Source organism: Eublepharis macularius, chromosome 9, assembly GCF_028583425.1.
Source record: "Eublepharis macularius isolate TG4126 chromosome 9, MPM_Emac_v1.0, whole genome shotgun sequence".
Classification (NCBI taxonomy): Eukaryota; Metazoa; Chordata; class Lepidosauria; order Squamata; family Eublepharidae; genus Eublepharis; species Eublepharis macularius.
The window spans coordinates 95,627,721-95,643,215 of NC_072798.1; the positions used below are offsets into that span (position 1 = coordinate 95,627,721).

The 15,495-nt window shown below is 42.7% G+C and overlaps 1 protein-coding gene across 2 annotated transcripts; it reads left to right on the forward strand.

The window, feature by feature from the left end:
• Positions 1-342: 342 nt before the first annotated feature.
• Positions 343-8,015, forward strand: SYPL1 (synaptophysin like 1). 2 transcript variants are annotated; one of them, XM_054989180.1, is made up of 5 exons: positions 343-411; positions 2,710-2,828; positions 5,100-5,304; positions 6,211-6,399; positions 7,887-8,015. In XM_054989180.1, the coding sequence occupies exons 1-5, from the start codon at positions 343-345 to the stop codon at positions 8,013-8,015; spliced, it is 711 nt and encodes a 236-aa protein (XP_054845155.1). The 2 variants fall into 2 exon arrangements, with proteins under 2 accessions (XP_054845155.1, XP_054845156.1); XM_054989181.1 differs by lacking the exons at positions 2,710-2,828; positions 5,100-5,304.
• Positions 8,016-15,495: the final 7,480 nt, after the last annotated feature.

Sequence of the window (15,495 nt, forward strand, 5' to 3'; positions counted from 1 at the left end):
AGAGGCCGGCGCGCCTTCCTGAGGCCGCTGCTTCACTTTGGCCCCCCAACTCCTTCTCCCCCTGGCGGCCTGGCGGGGGCGGGGGCCGAGGGGCGGCTGCCATTCGCCTCGGGCCCGTCGTGAGGCGCTGTCGAAGAGAAGGGGCTTCCATTGCCCAAGGGAGAGAGGCGGAGCTTGCTGAGGCAGCCTCTATAGGGGGAAAGCGGCCCCGGGGTCGCCGCTGCGGGAAGAAGGGAGCCTTCGCTGTGAGGACTCGCCTGGCTTGTCTTTCTCCCCCCAACTTCCCTGCCTGCCTCCCCTTGTCTAATTTTTGTCTTCCTCTCTGGTTCTGCCCCACAGAAAATGAATGACTTCCACCTGGATCTTAGCCCCCTCAAGGAGCCGTTGGGTTTCATCAAGCTCCTTGAATGGGTGAGTCCGTGGGATGGCGAAGGGAGTTGGGGGCTGCTTTTGTAACTTCGTTTGCATGGGAGGGGGAGGCCTGTATGGCTGCCCCCTGGACTGTTTTGAGGGCTGAGGGAATGTCGGGGATGAGGGGAGAGAAAGGAGTTCCAGGCCGAAGCTGCTGGGTCCAGACCTGGGCTTGGGTGTGGCTGTTTTGGCGCTTGGGAAGCTGGGTGGACTGCATTGGGGGCAGCCGCCGAGCTCATATTTCCCTTTTTATTTTTTTCCAAATAAAATATGTTACCTAATTTTTTTAAAAAGCATAGTTCCATCAAGAATCTGCCTTCCACGGACTGCGACGTAACCTTAACAAAAAGCAGCAATGCTTCTTGCACAAGCATTTGTAATTAATTGGTATCTGAAAAAGTGGGCTGTGACTCTCAAAAGTTCACACCTTACCACAAATGTTGTTAGTCTTATAGGTGCTACTGGACTCTGGTTCTTTCCTGTTGATATCTAAAGAAGTGAGCTGTGGCTCACAAAAGTTCCTGCCCTACCACATTTTTTTTAGTCTTCTTGGTGCTACTGGGCTCTTGCTCTTTTCTACTGCTACAGACAGACCAACATGGCTACACATCTTGATCTATTTTTAATTAACTTTGAGTATATATTTGAGGCTCACCCATCTCCAGTTCTCATGTGTGTGGCTTTGGTGCTTTGTCACACACAACACATGCTGTGAGCACAAGTGTGTCAACTATTGTTTTTCTCCCTATTTTAACAGGGTTGTTGTACAAGTAAGCTTAACAGTAACTTAACAATCTGCGCCCTCCCTGGAAAAATGAGTTTTGCATCTTTCTGTGTTACGTGTATTCATTTCTAGTTACTTCTCTTGCTGGAGCTCCAAGCAGGTTACAAGCATGATAAAAACATACAATCAGTCAGGATTACAAAAGATTTTGTAGATTAATATGGGTTTTGTGTTCAACAGTGAGTAGTCTAAGAGGGGTATAGAAGGAATATAGGTATAAGAGAAACCTTATTTTTAAAGGTGGTAATAGCAGGAAACATACTTAATATTTTTGTGTAGGCTACCAGCATGTTTGTTAGTCTTCCACCCTTCCCAGACTTATTGGCCCTTTTGAGGACAGCCCTTTAGTGGCTTCTTGCCCATCTTCTTCCTTTTCATTCTGTGCTACAGCATTAGGAGTCCTGTTAGCTATAATTCAAAGATGAACTTCCTCTTGTTTTTAGAACGTACAGAGGAATAGGACCGTCTCCCCCCCCGGGGGTATTAAATCTAACATTCCCCAGCATATTCTGTAGACTTTATACTACTTGACTAAATTTTGAAGATCCTGAGTGCTTAATTACTTCCAGAGAAGATAAGAAAAATGTGGAACGTCCTCAGGGTATTGCTGAACTGTCAGATGCTATTGTGCCTTTGTTATCTGCTGTACATTTTCAGCAAGTGAAACCCAAGCTGCAAGTGACGAATTATACTTGCCAGGCAAGTGAACAGACTCGCGTGTATTCTTCCCTGTATTCCTCACTACGTGATCAAGTGGAGGGCAAGTGAACAGCGAGGAATACACGTGAGTCTGTTCACTTGCCAGGCAAGTGTAATTCGTCACTTGTAGCTTGGCTCTCAGAGCTAAGCTACAAGTGACGCCTTATCCAGGCTGGACACTTGTCAGCTTCCCTCACGTTTTGATGGGAAATGTAGGCATCCTGGTCTTGCAGCTGTAATGGAGAGCCAAGCTGTAAAACCAGGACGCCTACATTTCCCATCAAAACGTGAGGAAAGCTGACAAGTGTCCAACCTGGGTAAGGCGTCACTTGTAGCTTGGCTCTCAGCCTCTCCCTTTCCTGCATCTCTTCGCTACTTTCACTTGCTAGAATTCTTCTCGGTGCACTGCCAATATAAGAAACCTTTTTGAAAGTATTTAATGAGAAGATGTAGTCAGTATGTTCTTGCTGGTTTGTATGAGAGTTAAATCAGTTGTTGCCATTGAAACTGTTTTTAAAGTTGGTGCCTGTCTCTCTTGGTTAACTTGACTCTACCTCTTTGTTCTTCAGCTTCTAAAGAAGAGTTTTTAAGCACAATATACACTTCTACAGAAAGATATTTACAGTCTGAAGGAATGGTAAAGGCCACTCATGAATAACATTTTATTGGCACTTTTAGAAAAACTAAATCGGAAAGTTTGGCTTGCTAAAAAGGTTGAGTCAGTTAAAGCTGTCTGTACAGTATTTATGCTGTTTTCTGCTAGAGTTGGCAAGTATGACACAAATACCTGTACTTATATTTTCGCCCCTCTATAGCTTTTTTCTATCTGTGTGTTTGGAACATGTGGCAGCTATAGTGGGGTAACCACAATACTAGTTTCCTGTGGAGAGCTTGTGAACAGAACAGTTACTGCTGCTTTTGCTTATCCTTTCAGGTGAGCTTTGGGGTGTTTGTCTATCTTATTATTGGTTCTCTGTCCTTTGTCAGTTTCTCCAGATAAATCTACTCTGTCATTTACAATGTCTCTTAAAAACACCGGGTCTGTGTAAGGTCCTAAGGGCTGCAAAAAGGAAGTGGTATTAAGCTACTACTTTATTTCTGTAGCTAGGTGGGTGAGATTCCCTGCATTGACAAATGCCTCAACAATTGTATGAAAAACTAGTTACGTCTAGGTGTAATGCTACTCTGGTATACTAAAACTTGATTATATTTTTATAGTATGAAATTTGTGGTTACTGAAAGAGCAGCAGTGCAGCTGAATCCCAACATCTGGCAATAGGACATCAGTTATGAATAATTCTAGTTGTCCTCTTTCTCAAATCTGCTTCCTCCCCCCACCCCCCAAGGTACCAAACAAGACTATACACAAATTAATAAACAAATGGCAGAATAACAGCCAGCTACATCTTGGGTGCTCCTAACTGTGTGTGCAGCCCCATCTGTAGATCTGGTCTACAACATCCTTAGCTCTTGCACCTCAGTTTGTTCTCATGCTTCTGGTTACGGCCAAGATTTTTTAGGTACTGAATAGGGAGAAAAAAAAAATCTTTAGGAGTGTGGTGTAGCTGGTATATGTGTTCCTCTGCTCCCCCCCTCCCCAATGCTTTATATAGGTAGAGAGCATGGATGTAAAAAAAGTGCACCAAGGAGGATAAATTTTACCTATGAAACTCAGATTCTGCAATGGGGTATTATGCAGATTAACCTTGCATCAATTTCTTCACTAATTCTCACAGTCCTAGCCACTGACACTTATTTCTTTTGAACAACATGAAATTGAGGTGGTGGCTTGCAAAGTGAAGAGAGAGAAATGTTCTAGCCCCTTCAGAATGTCTTAAGAAATGTCTGCTCTTTGGTACCTGTAGGCATTCACCTAAATTGGTTGACTCCATGTAGATCTGAGCACAAGAAACAATATAGGGAGAAACTCCTTGGTAAGAAGTACAACTTTCAGAGAAGTACCTGTTTGTTTAAGGGTTAAACAGAAGCAGTAAGAGCATTTGTAGCTGAAAATGTATTGCAAACAGATTTCTCCTTTGCTGTTCTGACTATTGAATTCTAGATATCTGTTCCTGTGTGTCCTTGAGACACTTAACAATGCCTGTATTATGGTGGAAGGAGGCTACAGCAGCCATTTAGATAACTCTGGAAGTTTACCAGTTTGCAAACCCTTGATGTACTGTATGTAATGGTAGAGTGGCAGGTGTTTGAGCTAGTACTAAAGCTAACCTTTGTAATTAGGAGTAGACGGGTATATTCATAGATCTTTGTATGACCAAGCTTGGCATTATGACCAACAATTGCTAATCATAATTTAAGAGCATTTGTAAACTCATTTTGGAAAACAGGTTTTTAAAATCACTTTGGATAGCAGTACATTTGCCCTAGCCTAGAGTGACTCTTTCCCAAGGGTGTAATTGATGCTGCTTGTACAAAAGCAAACCTGAAAGACCTGTGATAGTGTTGCAGTTCATGCTCCTCCTGCTTTGAGTGTCTTTGCATTTGGCACAGAATTCTAAAAGAAAAACGTGTTTTATTTTAGTGGTGTATAGGTTATTTGGCCATAGTGGCTTGAAATGGTTTAAAATAAAGCCAGAGGATAAAACATAATTTAAAAAACATGCAGTATGCAAATAAACACTAGCAGTAATCTTCAATTCTCACCAAAAGGTTAATTCTTCTAAGGACCTCATTCATTACAGGCTTTATAAAGCCTCAATTTCAGAAGCTTAGTGGATTTCCTAGGGAAGAGAATGCCACAGTACAGTTGCTGTCACCGTAGCAGCAGCAGCCGCCACTCTAAGAAGCAGAATTTGCCCTTGAGGCAACTTTATGTTGGGTTAAGTTGTGTGTTTTCACAAGCCAACCTTATTGCTTCATGATATCCAGAAAGTCATCAGATTTGCTTTACCCAATTAGCTAAACTAGCAAGCTTCTCTTTCTAAGCCTGACTAAGTTCTGGCTTTTCACTTCTATAATTCTGATGCTCATCTGGCATTTAATTTGTATTTGAATGTATATTTCACCATTTCATAACGCTGCTTATACTTTCTTTATATGAAATTCTAGTAAAATGGAACTTAAGCTTCTAGGTGTTTGTTGGTAAAGAAAAATGTAACCTTGGCAGCTGAACTGGGCATTTTGTGGTCTTCAGTGGTCATGGTTGAAAAGGGTTTTTTTTTTAATCTATTTTTTCATCTTTCAGACTGAATGAAGTTAAATTCACTTCTCCAGATCCAACTCAATGTGGAGGCACTTGGGCTGACTTCTACCTTGTGGGCAACTTCTCCACAACTGCACAGTTCTTTGTAACACTGGCTGTGTTAATATTCTTGTACTGCATGGCAGCTCTTGTGCTCTATCTTGGTTATATGCACTTGTATCAGAATATTGGTACACTTCCAATGATGGTAAGCTGGTAATACTGTTGTTTTTTCACATTCAAAAGAAATTAACTTTTTGTCTAAGTCCAGTTAAGATGGTTAGAAACAAAGGGTATATACATATTTGCAGGGGAACCAACTTGTTCCATAAAGAGAACCTGAGCAATTCCGCCTGATTGAATTGCTTCCAGGTGCAGAGGGCTACAGAGAGGAATTTGTGAACTGTGCAACCCAGATTCTGAAAATAATATATATTTGGGCAGGAAAGTGATGACCATGGGGGAAAAGCTGCTCTTAGGAGTTGGTAAGATGCTGGTTGTGAGAGTGGGTGAATCTCTTCAAGTTTCAGAAATCCTATTCTAGCTCTCAGATTTTTTTTTTAAAAAAACAGTCCACTAGGTGGTAGCCTATGCAGTTCAGCTGATCATAATTCCAGCAAATCAGGTTGTTGCATTCAGTATTGTAATTAAATATTTTTGTAATTGATTTTTATTGTCGCTAGGATCTGTTTTAAGTTACCTTGGAAGGAAGGAAGCAGTGTAAATAGCACAACATAGCCTGGGCATGTTGGAGTTTGGATGCTAAGCAGGGTCAGCCACATTTAGTACTTGGACGGGAGACCACCACGGAAGACGGGGGCTGCTCTATGGAGGAAGGCAAACCACCTCCGCTCATCTCTTGCCTGGAATGCCCCGTGGATGGGGTCATCTTGAGTCAGTTGCAACTTGACAGCATGTTGTTGTTGGGATTAGGGAAAGGGCAGAATGTGAGTTGTAATTTTTGCAAGGGATTTTTCGAAAACATGTATGCAGGTTTCATTCATTAGCTCATATTTTTATATACATCTTTTTTCTGTTCTACTGTAGTCCTGAAAGAACTTGGTGTTTGTACTGAGCAACCGTTAACCTGATGGTTATGACACTTTCATTGCAGGATTATTTCTTCACTCTCTGTGCTGCTTTCCTGTGGTTGGTCAGCACTGCTGCCTGGGCAAAGGCCCTTGTGGATATCAAAGTGTCGACTGGTCCCCGCATTGTCGGAGAAATGTCTTCTTGCAAACTACCAGGCTCTTCCTGTGTCTTTGCTTCTGTTACCAGCATGAAAAGTTTAAATGTGTCTGTGGTATGTATGTAGGCACATCAGTGTTTAGAGACAGATTAGCTCTTTATGGAATAACTCTTTAAGCTTGATTTGTTGTTATTAAAGATAATCACCGTAAGAAGCAGAACTTGGACTAGAGGCACAAATCCACCTGCTAGAATGGTATTCCCTGGCCCTAGTTGACATCATAACTAAATATATAACAGGGTGGATAAAAAAAAATTGGATTTTTTAAAATTTAAATCGGGTTTTTAAAATTTAAATCGGATGTTTTAAATTAAATGCTTTTTGAGGAAAATATATTATCATCCAAAGGTTATTCCGTCATGAAATAAGGATTAGTTTTTAATTATGTAGCATAAGGCTGTATATGTTTAAATTTTTGGGGTAAATAAATTCCATTAATCCATTCACAATGTCATGCTCTGCCAGAGGTTTCTGTAAGATTACTGGGCAGTTTCTCTGGCTACAAGATATTATCACAGATGCTTGGTTTTGCAGTTCTCAAAACTGTGAATTTGTGTCTGCAGAGATCACATGCCTCTTCTTCACAGCAAAAATGTTATAAAATGAACAGAGTTGAGAAAAACCTTAATCCCATTGTTCTACAAACCTATGTACACAGAATCAACCCCTTAAGTGCTAAGTTTCAAAAAGTCCAATGAATAGAAAAAGATTGTTTGGAGTGGAATAGATCTGCACAAGAAGAAACTTAAGTGTGAGGAGGGAGGGGCAAGCAGTAAAAATGAAAGTGAAACTGGAGATCATTCGCCTCAATAATTTCATAATTATCTATAATGTGCTTCTAATAGTATTAAAAATCAATATTTTTATATAACTGTAAAACTAATATGAACAGTTGTTATTCTAAAAATGAAATCTTCATCTAGTTGTATATTAAGGTTATACCAGCAAGAATGAGTCTTTATGTAGAAAACTATTATTTAAATCTAGTCTTACTGACTAGTGATTTAAATCAAATCCACCCTGATATACAATACTAGCACAAAAATTGTACAAATAATACGGTGAAGAAACCAGAATGTAGACCCTTATTAGCTGTAAATTTTGCCACTTGGAAGTGGTAGCCTTCATTTAATCATCTGCTCATGCTTTGAGCATACATGAATACTCTTTTACTTGTACCCTATGATGCTTGCCTGACCAGATAGCATGAACATCTTCCTGTTGCAGTAAAAAACCTGATCTGTCAGGAACTACCTTGTTTCTGGGGAGTTCTGACTTACAGCCCAGTCCCCCTCTGTGTCTCGCTAGCTCTTAATTAAATGTGCACAGCATTGCTCTGTTGAGCTTCAAGTAATTGATCTTACTTTGTGTCCCTGTGTACCTGCAGTGGGGGAAAGAAACTTAATTATTGTCCCATTATCCTTAAGTGAAACACACAGGCTGTCTAAAGGTTGGGCATTGCTCTCCTAGAAGAACGCTTGCAGCTAAATAGTGAATACGTTTTAAAGATTATAGAAAACAATTTATTCTTGTGTTTACAGGTGTTTGGCTTGGTCAACATGATTCTGTGGGGAGGAAATGCTTGGTTTGTACATAAAGAAACAAGCCTGCATAAGCCAAGTAATAATTCCCCAAACTCCGGTCTGTATCCACCTGCATCGGGAATCTAAATGGGAGATGTCACCGCATAACAAAACAGCCACATTCCAACCTATTGTAAACATTTGAAAAAGCTTGCAATTCAAACAACTTTAATGGCAATTTTTCATTATTATCCAGTTCCAAGGCATAAGCTCCAGTCCAGATAGTAAAATGTTGAGAGTAGCTTAATCTGATGAGCAGTCCTGTTCAAATCTAGACAAGAATCTCTTCTTCAGGAAAGAATATTCCTTCCTTATGGCATTGCTTGCTATAATCTTGTTTGTATAATTAATGCTCTTCAAGCCTCTCTGCACTTGTGTATTTAAATGTACTTTGAAGTGTTAAAATACAATCCTTACACGTTCAGATGTTGATGATTAGTATCTCTGAAAAACAAGTTTGAGTTGTATGGTTACAAAATGTTTCTTAGAGCAGCATGTTTGCTTTACTGGTCTCAGAGTAATTTAACTGTTGCTGTAGTGGAGGAGAAAATCTAGATTCTGGCTTCCTATTCCTGCTAAAATCTGAAGCAAAGAGTTTAGACACTATAAATGATGCAAAAACCAAGGCAGAGTCTTTAAGCATCTGTACGGGTTAACTTGTTCTTGGGCCTGTTTGGCAGTGTGGTTAAATATAGAAATGCTATAGAGGTTTGCTTAAACAGGATAAAGCCGGATCATGAATGTACTTGTTAAATGGTACTAGAAAGACTCAACTGTAAGTGCACGTAGGCAAAAATGGGCTATTTCCTATATACCGAGAACATATTCGGAGCATCAGTTACTTCAATAAATAAAGGTTTCTAGAGTCTTGCTTGAATACTTTGTAAAAACACCTTTCCACATAACTAAGGGACATGTACAAGGGACAGACAGGTTGCACGAATCCTTCCCTCATAAGCAGAAGAGTTTCCTTGGTGAAGAAGATCTTTGCCTGGTATGCTGCTGCATACTTAAGACAGAGCTGTTCTTGCAGAAATGCTGCAGCTGCCAATTCTGAACAGAATAATAACATTTGATTTATATACCGCCCTTCAGGGCAACTTAACACCCCACTCAGAGCGGTTTACAAAGTATGTTGTTATCCCTACAACAAACACCCGGTGAGGTGACTTTCCCCATATTGCAAACATAGAACAGCCAGGGATGGCCAGGCTGCATCACGCAAGCAGGGAGAGAAGGCAGGAGGGGATGTTCACGTGAGGAAGGGAAAGTTTTTCTGCAGATGGAAAGAGGCCTTAGCTGCTGCCAATTTTTGCCTCAACACCCTGCCCTTTTAGTTTAAACACATAGAGGAGGCATAGTGCTTCTATATAGAGGTACATTGGGTAGCAGAAGGAAAGACAAAATGGGTGTGACTCCAGAGTGGCTAATGGCAAATGGAACTGTGCCACCCACACGGAGTTCATGACCCAGGGTTGAAAATCTCAAGTCTAATACCCCGAGTCTAGCAACAAAATTATCATTGATGGTGATAGTCACATACCACCTCAAGCTTGCCATGGTGGCCTGCTACCAATTTCTGAGCCCTTCATGTTCAGGGCCAGTTTACATTTATTTTAAAACACTAGTTACTTTTCTAAAGGGAAAAAAACCCAAGGAAAAATACAAGAATAATTTCATGTTATAGGCGCTATCTAAAATCTATTTTAAATGGTTTCTCAGCCAGGTTGTCTATAAATAATGACTTTACATATAGTGTCTTATCATACGCCTGCTTCATGCCGCAGCTGAGCCACAGATTAACAATATTTTCCACTCGACCAGAGCCAGTGCCTACATGAGCTGTCAGCTTCCATGAAGAGAAATTCAAAATGGCCGCCTCCTAGGGCAGCCGCCATAATCTGAGCAAGGCCTTGCCTGTTTTGTGAATTTATCACTTCATTTATGGATTGCCTTTCTGTACAATGGGGAACAAAATGGTTTACGTTGTTCTCCATTGTGATGCTGAGTTGTGCAAAGAGTTAGAGTTGCGCATTTCCAGCAGACCCAGAATTAGCATCTTTTGATTCACAAAAATCTTGGAACCTAGGACTGAGCACTAGAGCAGCTGCAGTTTCTTCCCAATTCCCCAGCAGGGAAAATACTTTGAAAAAAGGCTGTAAAGATTCCTGCAAGAACACATTCTTGTTGCTACTCAGCAGTGGCTCTGATACCACACTGCCATCTATCTTCAAACGTTAGAGCATGCACAATGTTACAGTCCACTAAACATTATATATGCAGTAATACATTAATGGCCTGATCTCCTGATTTAGTGCCATGCTGCAGGAATGCTTAAAAATTAACTTAAGCAACTTTTTGTCACCACAAGGCCAAAAAGTGAAAAGAATGACAGCACCAGCATTTTACATGACACATTTGAAAAAGGCATTATAAAAGAAAAGCACAGCATTTGTTGCAGATCATTTAGCAGTTGTCCCATGTCTTGGCGGAATTCATCCAGCTCCACTCGCATAAGCCTTAGTTCCTGTGACTCGGGCGCAGCGACTCCCTCTTCTATCGCGCTCAAGCCACCCAGCTGCGGAACCTTGAGGTCGAGGAAGACGATGGTGTCGGTCCACTTCTCGCATCGAGTTCTGGGGAGGCTTCCTGGCTGGGAACCTCCATCTCGTCCTCTGGCGATGTACTCTCCTATCCGTTCAGACGTCTCATCCAGCGAGGTTTCCCCTTTGGCAGATCCTTTAGGTGCCAACCGCATTTGCACTTTTCCCCGCAACCTCCAACTGGGGAAGCCCCCTCAGTCAGCCCTACATCGGGTGGTTTCTCGGGTTCTTCCGCCTCCTCAGGGAGGTCAGGATTCAAAGTATTAGTAATGTCTTCATCCTCCAACTGCAGCAAGGTGATCCAAATAGTATTGCAAGTCTCTCTAGCTCCAGTCCTTCCAAGTCTATCTCAGATGACATCAGGTCGGTAGCTAGTCCCAGAGGCAGGGGGAGAATAAAGGGACTTCTACCAAAATGTCAGTTCCTGCCAGGTAGATCCCTCAGCCCCTCTCCAGTGAGCACACATTGGTTCCAGTAGAAAAGCTTTCTTTAGGATTTGACAGTTCAGGTCTGCATTCCATCACGGAGCTTGGTAGAAGTGACAAGGCAAGACAAGCAATCTATGTTATATTTGATTTTTCCTGCACTCAAATAACTGTTAAGGTTTTGGCGCACAAGTCTATGCGGGTCCTGTGAGAACCCCTTTTAGTTATGGCTAGATATCCAGTACACAATAATACATTCCCAGCATCTGGGCAAAGTAGCAAAAGCTGGCATCTGGACGCTCCAAGGTCAGCGTTAGCCTAGAGGTGCATATTTCTATAAGATAATAGGAGAGGCCCAGTCTGGGTCTCAAAAAGTAACATTTTGCAATAAGGAGAGAATACGTCAGGTTAGTAATGAGCATTGTGGTTACAACATACAATCATGGGGTGACTACACACAGACATGACATCAGGATTGCCAGATCCCTCTATCCTCCCATTGGGAGGGTTGGGACCTGGCACTTACCTTTTCTTATTTTTTTAAATTCCTCGCATGCACGCAAAGCGCGCATGCTCCAGCACCGACGTGATGATGTCACTTCTGTAAGTGATGTCACCATGGCAGCCGCACGGCGACGCCACTTCCGTAAGTGACGTCATCAGGCCACCCACGGGAGCGCTTCCGCACTCGGCACAGAGCCGATTCGGCCCTAAACGAAGCACAGGGACGCTCCTGCAGCTGGCACGACAACGTCACTTATGAACGTCACAGAAGCTCCTGAGATGCCTGCCGGTGGCGGGCAAGCTCCCCTCCCACCAATTGCCCAGCGATCGGCAGATGAGGGTGCAAATCCCCTGGAGTTTGCCCGCCACCAGTGGGCACCTGGGAACCCTAGTCAGGTGCCTGTGAGGACAAAATGAGCTGGTACAGAGTGAGGTATGCCTCCCTTTGGAAGAAGGGTAGATACCACTGCAGTGATAAAAACGCTGCCAAAATTAGATGACACCACACACACCCCTCTCTTTGGTGGCTCCTGAATCCTCTTTCACATTCAGCAGTTTTCTGTCTTAACAGGATGTCTCAAGAAGCTGGAGAAGGGAAAGATTTGCTTCCATCACTTTCACAGGGTGATCATGTGAATGGTGAAGGTAGAAATGGAAAAGAGAAACTCATTTTCTTGGTACTCATAATATATGCTGGTGTTGGTCGTGGAGCATATTAATTTTGCCAACTGTACAAACAAACCTGTCGATACGAAGTGAGAAGTTATAAAAAGCCAGATATAATAGCAGAAAAAAGCAAGAGTCAAGTAGCACCTATAAGACTAACAAAATTTGGGGTAGGGTATGAGCTTTCATGAACCACAGCTCACTTCTTTAGATACAGCTAGAATGTGAATCCATCTGTCCTTATGTCTTGGAGAGTGGAGTGATTACAGAAGCCGAATGACAATAGCAAGTAAATGACAAAAGCTGGTGAATGATCGGATTGGGTGGGGTAAGGAGAGGGGTGGTGGGTATGGAGAAATCAGCATTGGTAATGAGACAGGAAATCAATGTCTTGATTCAGTCCAGGTGGATGCATTGTCTTGAGCTTTGCTATCAGTTGCAATTCAGCAATCTCTCTAATCTCCTTTTGAAATTCCTCTGCAGTAGATGAGTAGGTGTTCTTCGGATGGCTACCTCATAAGCCACAGGGGGGTATCTTGATAAACAGAAGCCTCCTCCATGGTGGGGAGAAGCACAATCTCTACTGGGGCCCAAGAGGCATGGCTGGTTAGGACCACTGTGTTCTTCATCATCATTGCATAAATCTCAGCTTGGTATATGTGCAGGCAATGATTCAACAGGTAGGAGACCTTGGAGGATGACATTCCTGGTGTGCTATGCCTTGGCTGCAGTGACCAGTTTCTGTTGTTCTGCCATGGGGCTCCTATCTTACTGGTTCCAGTTCAGGTCCTGCAGCACCCTGACACAGGCAGCCATCTGTCTGGCAAATCCACCCTGCTCACAGGCATGCTGTGATAAGGGGCCCCCCACCTCATCTCTCCATGGCTTCCTGGAGCAGCTTGCAAAGCCATGGGGCCCCAACTGTATACCTTGCTACTGATTAGGACTTGTAGTCCCTCCTTTAAAAGAACCGGAGCTTCATTTCACCATCAGGAACAAGACAAGTATCATAGAAGATACGGAAATTATAATGCCTCCTCCGTGGGGAGACCATGATCCTAGAAATGCTTCACAAGACGCACCGTGGCATGACTAGAGAAAAGGCCGTAGATGGTAGTTGCACATGGTAGCCCAAGATGGCTACTGATGTGATGAATATGGTGAAATCTGGTCTCTTTGACAAGGTCAGGGAAGTTCCACCTGATGTACCACCATGTGTAGTTCCCTGGAATGGGCATGTGATTGATGCCTATGGCTTCCCATTAACCGAACCTGCACCTTCTAGAGTACCATGCTAGTGATGGTGATAAATACACACTCCTAGGAGACAAAAGACTTTTCTTGTCAAGGTAGCCATTCCTGCCTTTACCACTGCGAAGTTACATTGGTTATTTAATATTCACAGAGTTGCATACACAACTGTGCCAGATAAATACTTCCATAGTCATGAGAAAGGGCCTCACTGACAATACCTGTTTACTTATTTAATTTATACCTTGCCTTCCTCCCCAGGGGAGACCCAAAGCGGCTTATATCATTCATCTGTCCTCTATTTTATCCCCACAACAGGATATCCTGTGAGGTAGTTTAAGTTGAGAGTGCATGACTGGCTGAAGGCTTCCATGGGAGGGTGGGAATCTGAACATTGGTCTCCCAGATTCCAAATTATCAACCAACACTCTAACCGCTACACTACATTGCCCAAGGTGGGGCTACCTCGTGAGCAAAGGGACGAAGGAGCAGAAAACCAGAGAGTAACAAACATAGGCAGGCTTGCTGGCTCACACTGTATACCTCAGACTCCACCTCGAATGTCACTATCTATGGTGTGTGTGTGTGTATGAGAGAGGGAGAGAGAAAGATAGAGAAATCACGGGTTTTGAACTCCACCAGAGAGGAGGTTATCTGGAGTGGAGGAATGGCAGGAAAGGAAAGAGTTAAGCATTTCTTCAATTTCTCTCCCCTCTCTCCTTCTCCTCCCAAAGCAGTTTTCCTTCAAATGGCTGAAGAACTAGTCTTCCCAGATCAGCAGCAGGCTTTGGCAAAAATAAGTGTCTCGAGTAACACATTTCAGGTGGGTATCCCACTTGGTTTGTAACAGAAGAGCAAGATTCGGGTCCAGTAACACCTTAAGAGACCAACTATGTTAGCAGTCAAACCTGCCCTCGTGATTAATAGAGAAGCTTACAAATATGGCTATATCATAAGCCCCTCTCCTCATGTGTTTTAAACACAGAAACACTGCCTGGCAAAGTGGAAAATGGCTACCAGCTCCTGGCCGGGAGCTGGGAAATGACTGGTATTTGAGTTATGAGGTGAGACTTGCTTTCAGCCCCACACCCCTGGAAATGTGCAAAGATCCTAAGACAATAGGGCCTTCCAGGAGTTCCTGAATTAATCACCTCCACGCTCTGCCGATCTTCCCCTTATCTGCTGTCCCATTCCGGGCTATTCAGTGACCTGATAAGCCTCACCTATCCCAGCCATTGTGGGTCATCAAGCACCTTTTTACCTTTAGTAGCACCCAGGGAGGTTTAATCAAATCTTTCCCATTTTTTTATCTCACCCCAGAGACAGCCATTAAGTCGTAGTTTTTTGGCAGAAGATGCACTCTTGCCCCAGGGAACATTCCACAGTATAACTGGGCTACCCTTCTCCACAGTTGTGTGTGTGTTCTTTGGATCTGACACCCACCCTCAAATGTGTATCTGGGCCTCTCATTTCTTGTTGTGAAGCGCTGATCACTCAAAGCTACTCTTTTATGGACACTCGTTCTCTTCTGGACTGGTAATTATTATCCAGCCCTGCAATCCTCTCCACTTTTCCTCCTTTTTCTTCTAGCTAGCTCTGCATGTGTGTTGGGTGCAATTGGTCTTATTATTTTACAAATAAAAACTCTTTGGGTTGAACATTCACTTATTAAAGAGTTATTTAGAGGAACAATCCCTGTATACACAGCTGAAAGATTTTGCTTGTTACCTGCTCGCTGCCTCTCCTTGCATGCTAATTCGTTCAAACTCGCAAGGAGACCCCCATTTGGATAACAACTAGATTTCCAGGATGTGAGCTTTCAAGAGTAAAAGCTCCCTTCGTCAGACACGTAGAGAAACACAGTTGTAGAGAGAATGTGTGATTTATCTGAGAACATTAACGGGCAACTCACAGAAAAAAAGCTAAATCCTTTATAGCATTTTCAGTTGCAATAGATGGAAGCACAGATGCTACTGATTTAGCACAACTTGTAATTTTTATTCGTGGAGTTGATGAAAAGATTCATATTGCAGAAGAATTTGTTGAAATAGTTCCAATGGAAGACACAACCACAGGTGATCTTCAATAACATGGTAAGAGCTCTGGATAAAACAGGTG